Source organism: Phoca vitulina, unplaced genomic scaffold (assembly GCF_004348235.1).
Source record: "Phoca vitulina isolate PV1807 unplaced genomic scaffold, GSC_HSeal_1.0 scaffold18, whole genome shotgun sequence".
Classification (NCBI taxonomy): Eukaryota; Metazoa; Chordata; class Mammalia; order Carnivora; family Phocidae; genus Phoca; species Phoca vitulina.
In genome coordinates, this window is record NW_022589721.1 from 13,368,973 (window position 1) to 13,376,590 (window position 7,618).

Sequence of the window (7,618 nt, forward strand, 5' to 3'; positions counted from 1 at the left end):
CCATTTATCTCCAAGACTCTTGGTAACCATCGTTTGTTCTCTATAGTTAAGTCTGTTTCTTGGTTTGCCCCCCTCTCTCTCGTTTTCCCTTTGCTCATTTGTTTTGTTTCTTAACTTCCACATATGAATGAAATCATACGGTATTTGTCTTTCTCTGACTTATTTCACTTAGCATAATACTCTCTAGCTCCCTCCATGTCATTGCAAATGGCAAGATTTCATTCTTTTTTTTTTTTAAGATTTTATTTATTTATTTGAGAGAGAGAGAGAGAGAGCAAGCACAAGCAGGGGAGTGGCAGAGGGAGAAGCAGGCTCCCTAGCAGGTTCCTCACCAATCAGGGAGCCTGATGCGGGACTTGATCCCAGGACCCTGAGATCATGACCAAATCTGAAGGCAGACACTTAACTGACTGAGCCACCCAGGTGTCCAAGAGTTCATTCTTTTTTATGGCTGAGTAATATTCCATTGTGTATATAGACCACATCTTCTTTAACCATTCATCAATCAATAGACACTTGGACTGTTTCCATAAGTTGGCTGGCTGATTCAGTTGGTGGAACATGTGACTCTTGATCTCAGGGTCAGGAGTTTGAGCCCCACATTGGGTACAGAGATTACTTTAAAGTCATATGTTTTTTTAAAAAGAGGAATGAGAATCATTTATATATATACCTGACATTTACAATTTCTTATAACTCTAATTCCTTTATAAACATCTAAGTTTTCCTCTCCTATCATTTTACTTCAGTCTATGGTGTTTCCCTCAGTATTTCTAGTTATGTAGATAGACTGGTAACAAATTTTCTTAATTTTCTGCTATATCAACACATGTTTATCTTGCCTTTGAAAGATATTTTTACTGGATATAGAAATATCTGTTACATTTTTCCATTCTGAATCTAAAAAATATTGTCCTACTATCTTCTGGTCTTCAGTTTTTCTAATAGGAAATCAGCAGTCATTTGAATCATTGTTTGCATATAAGTATATATCATATTTTTCCCATGGAAGATTAAAAATATATCTGCAAAGTTTTTGAGATTCCATACTTCAAAAGGTGGTCCCTAATTCCCCTCCATTTGAACGTAGTCCAGACTAAGACTTGATTCTAATAAACAGAATATGGTGGAAGTGAAGCTGTGTGACTTCTAAGAGTAGGTCATAAAAATGTGGTTCAGAACACATATAAAGAGCTTCCATCTGGCTTTCTCTTGATCTGTCTCTCTGTCTTGTACTGAGGGAGGGTGGGCATTATACTATGCGGACACTCAAGCAGTTCTGGTAAAGGGTTCCCAAGGAGAGGAACTGAGGCCACCTGCTCACCACCAGCACCAATGCCCACCATGTGAGTGATACACCTTCCAGGTAGATCCTCCAGCCCCAATCACATCCAGCTTCAAATGATCATAGTTTTGGTGACATTTGACTACCATGTTATGAAAGTTCCAGGTCATAACCTTAGCTGTTCTCAAATTCTTGCTCACAGAAAATATGAGAAATAATAAACATTAATCGTTGTTTTAAGCCAATAAATTTTGGGATAATTTGTTATACTGCAATGGATAACTACATTTCCTAACTCAAATGTCTCTACATGTTATAGTCACTCTAATTCACCAATGCCTCAATTCACTTCTATTAAAAAATATATAAAATTCAAGATGCACCACAGCTGAAAAAAAAAAAAATCAATCCATGGAAGAAAATGATTAATTTTTGGTAACACCAGTCTATTTTAAAATACCATTTCGTCTTTCTGGTTTACCTTTGCAGCCTGAGCACCTTGTATGATACTTGGTATATAATAAGACATTAAATAAATATTGCTGAATGAATGAATGAATGAATTTGCTCCTCCAGGCTCTAAGCTTCTGGAGGGCAAAAACTATGTCTTATTCATCTTTTTTTATCTTCCTCACATGGTATAATGCTTGACACTGAACAGGTCCCATTCACTGTTGAATTAAATCAAACTTAACTGAAGTTCTTCTTGAACTAAACAATCTAGAAACAGAAGTGAAAAGTCATGGCAGAAGACTCATTTTAAACATTTATACTGCACATTGACTAGTGCTTATTTTGAAGTCCCTATCACCAAAACAAACAAAAAAACCCCTAGATTTATATACTCCATTGGCTCCTTGTAGATTTTATGGATTTTTATAATTTCCACCAATAGAACCGATCTCAGATGTTTCTAGAAAATCTTTATGAAACAATTTATGATAGGCATTTGATTGTGCTTAGGTTGTAAACTATTATAAGGTGTTGAATTTGGCAAGTGAGCTGCAGAGGCCTGGTAATCTGAATTCTTCCTTATCTGGTCAAGGCTTAGACCATTTTAGTAGAGCTGAATTTTATGAGCATAGGGAGTTTGAACACACACACAACATGTAAAGTGAGCAACTACTTTCCCCTCTTGAGGAGGTAGTGTATACCTAGGCATGTCCCAGTGGTTTATAGCACAAACCAGACTTCCTAGGTGCAAATCTTCACTAGACCACTTAACCAGTGTTATGATCTTTGCTATTTGGCTTAACCTCTGCCTTAGTTGCCTCATCTGTAAAATGTAGAAACTAATAGTACCTACCTCACAGGACTGTTGTGAAGATCAAATGGGTTAGTACAAGGAAAGTGCTAGGGTGCCTGGGTGGCTCAATCAGTTAAGTGACTGACTCTTGATTTCAGCTCAGGTCATCTCAGGGTTGTAGGATTGAGCCCCACATCAGGCTCTGTGCTCAGCGGGGAGTCTACTTCTCTCTTTCTCTCTCTCCCTCTGCCCCTCCCCCACTCTTGCTCTCTCTCCTCTCTCTAATAAATAAATCTTAAAAAAAAGAAAGAAAGAAAAGTGACTGGCACATAGTAAGCACTAACAAAAATTAGTCCTTATTGTCTTCAATGCCTACCATGGACCTAGAATATTGCAGGGGACTTGTAGATCTCTGCTAAACAAATTAGTAACTAAAATAAGAGTATTGTATGAACATCTCTGCCACGTTTTGGAGGGGGTAGGGAGATTGTATTCATAAAAACACGAAAGTTTTGTTTATTCCTTTTTAGGAATTCTCCATTAGATCAAAAAGAGGCAGTTGATAATACTTATTGAAAGAGGATATATAAGCAATATTGGCATATGATTACACTGAATTGGGAATTATAAGAACACACTTTGGGGTAAGAGGGTTATTTTTCCATTTTAACCCCTTCATAAACGCAAAAGTGGCAGAAAGGAGTCAAATATAAAAAGGAGCACAGAGTTTCTGAATATCAGAATGCTTTCCGCACTGCTGGGCACAGGGAAAGATGATTCTTTCTAGCTCAGAGAGACAAGCTTCCCTTACGTGACTGTGAGCAACACCTGTGGAGAGGTAAGGGGCCTAATTAGACTTTAAATCCCCAACGCCTGGCACAGTGCCTAACCGACAGAAGAAAGTTAGAAAAAAATATTTTAAAGGAATGGGAGTATTAAATAATCAAGGCAACTGGGGCGGCCTTTGCGACAAAATATTCTACCTTTGGTCTCAAACTTTCCATCTGTACCTCAACTTCCACCTACCTGGATAGATACAAGTCTTCCTCTTAGGAAGACATTCCAAGGAGCTAGAAAAAAATGATCCAGTGGAAACCTCTTCTCGGAGTCACGGGGACCACCTCCTTCGATTGTTACTAAAGATGGGAAGAGGCCAAAGATGAGGCTGGGGGAAGTGGAGCGCCTCGTGAGTGGCTGAGCCACAGCGGCGTCCCACTTGGCAGGGGTCCCGCCGGTTCTGTTGGTTACCCCCGTCCCGGTCCTCACCCGCCCTAATTCTCGCACTTGGAACCCAATGGTCAGCAATGCATGCCTGGAATGGGACCTGGCGTCTCCGAGATGGGCCCCGAGGACTCCGACCGCCGCAGAGAGGCAACCGCCCCCGGACCCCACGGAGTCCCAGTCAGTGTCGGGCTGTGGACCCCAGCCCCTGGTCCCGCGCACGGCTCCCCCGGGGGCAGCAAGAGCGTGGACGGCCAGGAGGAGGCCCACGCCGCCAGCCAGCTGCTGGAAGACCTCAGGCGGCGGCTGGCGCGCGCCTCGCGGCGCACTGGGCGGCGCGGGAACTCCAGGCGCCCTCGGGCGTTGGCGGGGCCGGACGCGGAGGCCGCGGCGCGGCGGGAGGAGCAGAGCCGGGCGCGCGTCGAGAACACCCTGGCTGGGCTGCGCGCCGGGCTCTCGGGGACACTGTCGCCCACCTCCTCTCCTGGGGCTCCAGAGCCGCGTGGTCCATTCGAGGACTTTCGAGGCCGCGGGGAGCTTTTCCCGGGGAGGAAGGGATGGGGGCGCACAGAGTGAGCTGGACCCTGGCCGTCGGTCTTCCTGGGCCAGCCGCCCGCTCGTGTCCTGACACAGTGCTGACGCCCCTACTTCCCCAGCGGCAGCCAGGAGGGAAGGTAGCCTGCGGGACCCTGGGTGCTGACACCTGTCCGGGGGCGGGGTCTACTAGTGACACACCCAAGACCCCAGTAACCAACCCCTCGCCAACTTGGTCTGTGTTTTTCTACCATATAGAAAGTTGCCTGTGGGGGTGGGGAGGAGGTGGAGAATAAAATTCCAAACAAATGTTCAAATCCCAGCGTTAACATTAACATGCTCTCCTAATTCCTGTTGGCCCTATGACTTTAGGAATGGTAGTGAGCAACCTTGAGTTTCAGTTTACTCATATGTAAAAGAGAGAAATCACCTCATAGGATTGCTGTAAGGATTATATGAGATAATGTTATATAAAGAACCTAGAACATAGGCACTATTCAGTGGCTTTTATTATGATGATAATTATTATTATAGACCTTGAAGATTGTAGCCAAAAGAAAAAAGAAAAAAAGAAAAGATGACAAATACACAGGTATGAAAGATCAAAGTTTTTTCCGGAAAGGAGCCAGAGAATTTCACACATACACAGACGCTCTGTTCCTGGGCTATAGACCATGGTCAACATCTTGGTCAACCTTTTCACCATGGTGTCTGATTGGTCATAAGGAAGAGGCAGAAAAGCGTGGAGGCTTTCTTTACCTTAACACCATGACTGCTGGAAGCAGCAGGTTTTTTTTTTTTTAAGATTTTATTTATTTGACAGAGAGAGACACAGTGAGAGAGAGAACACAAGCAGGGGGAGTGGGAGGGGGAAGCAGGCTTCCCCGCGGAGCAGGGAGCCCGATGCGGGGCTCGATCCCAGGATCCAGGGATCATGACCCCAGCCGAAGGCAGACGCTTAACGACTGAGCCACCCAGGCGCCCCAGAAGCAGCAGTTTCTGATAAAAAGCTGTTAACCAGACTTCGGTAGGAATCCGCACACAACCATACACATATGTCCATGTATCATGCGTTAGGGTCGTCCTTGTGTAAGGGACAATGATGAACAGGTTCAGTTAATTTAGAGACGTCGCTATTTATATCATTTATGCTATTATTTGTTGTTTGAATTGGTCTTCTTAATAGGATGCATTGATTTCTAGGGTCTGTGAGTGAATTTCAGGAGTTCCATGTACTTAAAATTGTGTGAAAATGTGTACATGCATAAAGAGCAACTGACCAGCTGGTGGTGGGGGCTGGTGTGGAGACGGTGCCAGGAAAGGAAGCTGGAAGAGCAGGCAGGACTGTGGAGCATCTCTGCCACACCGGAGGACTGAAGCTCCCTGGAGGCCTGGGCCAGGGGCTTTATGTGCTGGTGGTTACGTGTTGTTACCCTTAATGGCCCGATGTTCATTTGCTTTATTCTTTGCAAATTCTTACTATTAGAAAAGTGGTTCCAGGTGCTGAAGAATGAAGAAAAATGTGGCAAAGGAAAACTAAAAGAAAATTTTATCCGACGACTTTACTTTGTAAATTGGGGGAGGGGAGGACCAGTATTTGCCTTTTCGCTAATGGAACACCGGGTTCATCCTGGGGTGGTTTCTGTTGCTGAGTTGATGAAGGGTTTTAGGCAGAGAGAACAGGGTCCTCATGTATTAAGCAAGACCCTAATTGAAGAAATTTGCAAATATTTAATTATTAGTTCTCAACTACAAAACAAAGATTATGTTGGACTAAGCTTTGTTGGGCAGTCTCTTAGGGAAACTGCCCTAGAGATTTATTTTTTAATACATGAGGACTTTCATAAACCCCCACTGGAGGAGGGTAGAGCCTTGCTGTATTAGCCTTGCTAATCAGCCTTGCTGTATAACAGATTTCACTCTAGAGTGAAAATTGTTAGATTATATAAGTACATAGAATTGTACATGTGCCTCTAAGGTGTCATTAAATGTTTTTGCTCCACAGGGAGACCATTTAAAATCCTAAAAACTTGAAATGACAAGTAATCAAGTAAATGGGCCTAGGTCTTGAAAGCTTAGGTGGCCCTGGGCAGTTACCCGGTAGCTCAGAAAGCTCGTAAAGATAAATGATTTCATTGCAGATCACATGCCATTGCTTGAAAACAGCCTTCCATGCACAGGAATTTTTCATGTGAACAGCTTTGTGTGTCAGCTATTTTTGTTTTCATTTCAAGGCCATTTCAAAAGCTATTTGTATATCCGGATTTTACCTTGTCTCATAGAAAGTCAGTTTTATAGCCAGGCCAAGCAGTCAGAAATGAAGAATCAGATGAGAAATACATCTTTCTTGATATCTTATTTTCCTTTCCCACAAAGTCCTTATTTTTCCTGTGCAGAGAGCGGTTTCATTTGATCCGTTATCTCAGGCTAATAAAAATCCTTATTCTTCTTCTAACTTTTAGCTGGAAATGCGTTTCCAAAACCACCGGCTGGCCAGAACTTTACTGGATTTAAACATGAAAATGCAGCAATTGAAAAAGGAGCATGAACTGGATATTGCATCTGAATCTCAAAGCTCTGAAGATAATATTGTGAATCTGGAATAAGGAATTGCACACTGGAAGATCTGAACCCTAAAAATAACACAGACAACTCCAAAACAATTCTGACAGTAATTATGGATGCTTTGCATAAGATTTTAGGGGCAGTTTGGGGTGCCTGGGTGGCTCAGTGGGTGCCTGGGTGGCTCAGTGGGTGCCTGGGTGGCTCAGTTGGTTAAGCGACTGCCTTCGGCTCAGGTCATGATCCTGGAGTCCCTGGATCGAGTCCCGCATCGGGCTCCCTGCTCCGCAGGGAGCCTGCTTCTCCCTCTGACCCTCCCCCCTCTCATGTGCTCTCTCTCTCTCTCTCTCATTCTGTCTCAAATAAATAAATAAAATCTTTAAAAAAAAAAAAAAAAGAAAAAAAAAAAAAAAAGATTTTAGGGGCAGTTTGTAGGCCAAAAACTTAGATGCCGTCGAGTAGTGACAGAAAGCATTTAAGAGAAGGGAGAGAGAAAATGGTGTGGTATCTAGTTTTAAAGTTATATATTCATAGTTTTGGCTGGGAAATACAAGTGAAAAAAATATATTGAAGAATGCCTAAGTCCAGTTTTTAGCCTTCTATCTTGTACCACCTCAACTTGCATTACCTGAACTTTTAGAATCTGTGCACGTTTTTGTTTTACTTGATTATTCTTGGTTTGTCTGTCTAGTTAGCTTTCAGTGTCCACCCCCCCCCCTTTTTTTATTTGGGAATTACTCTAACCATGCCCTTAGGGTTAAGTCTGCCAA

General features: G+C 43.0%; 1 protein-coding gene across 1 annotated transcript; it reads left to right on the top strand.

The window, feature by feature from the left end:
* The first annotated feature begins 3,869 nt into the window (after positions 1–3,869).
* Positions 3,870–6,892, top strand: AARD (alanine and arginine rich domain containing protein). The gene is made up of 2 exons (XM_032416101.1): positions 3,870–4,207; positions 6,748–6,892. The coding sequence occupies exons 1-2, from the start codon at positions 3,870–3,872 to the stop codon at positions 6,890–6,892; spliced, it is 483 nt and encodes a 160-aa protein (XP_032271992.1).
* Positions 6,893–7,618: the final 726 nt, after the last annotated feature.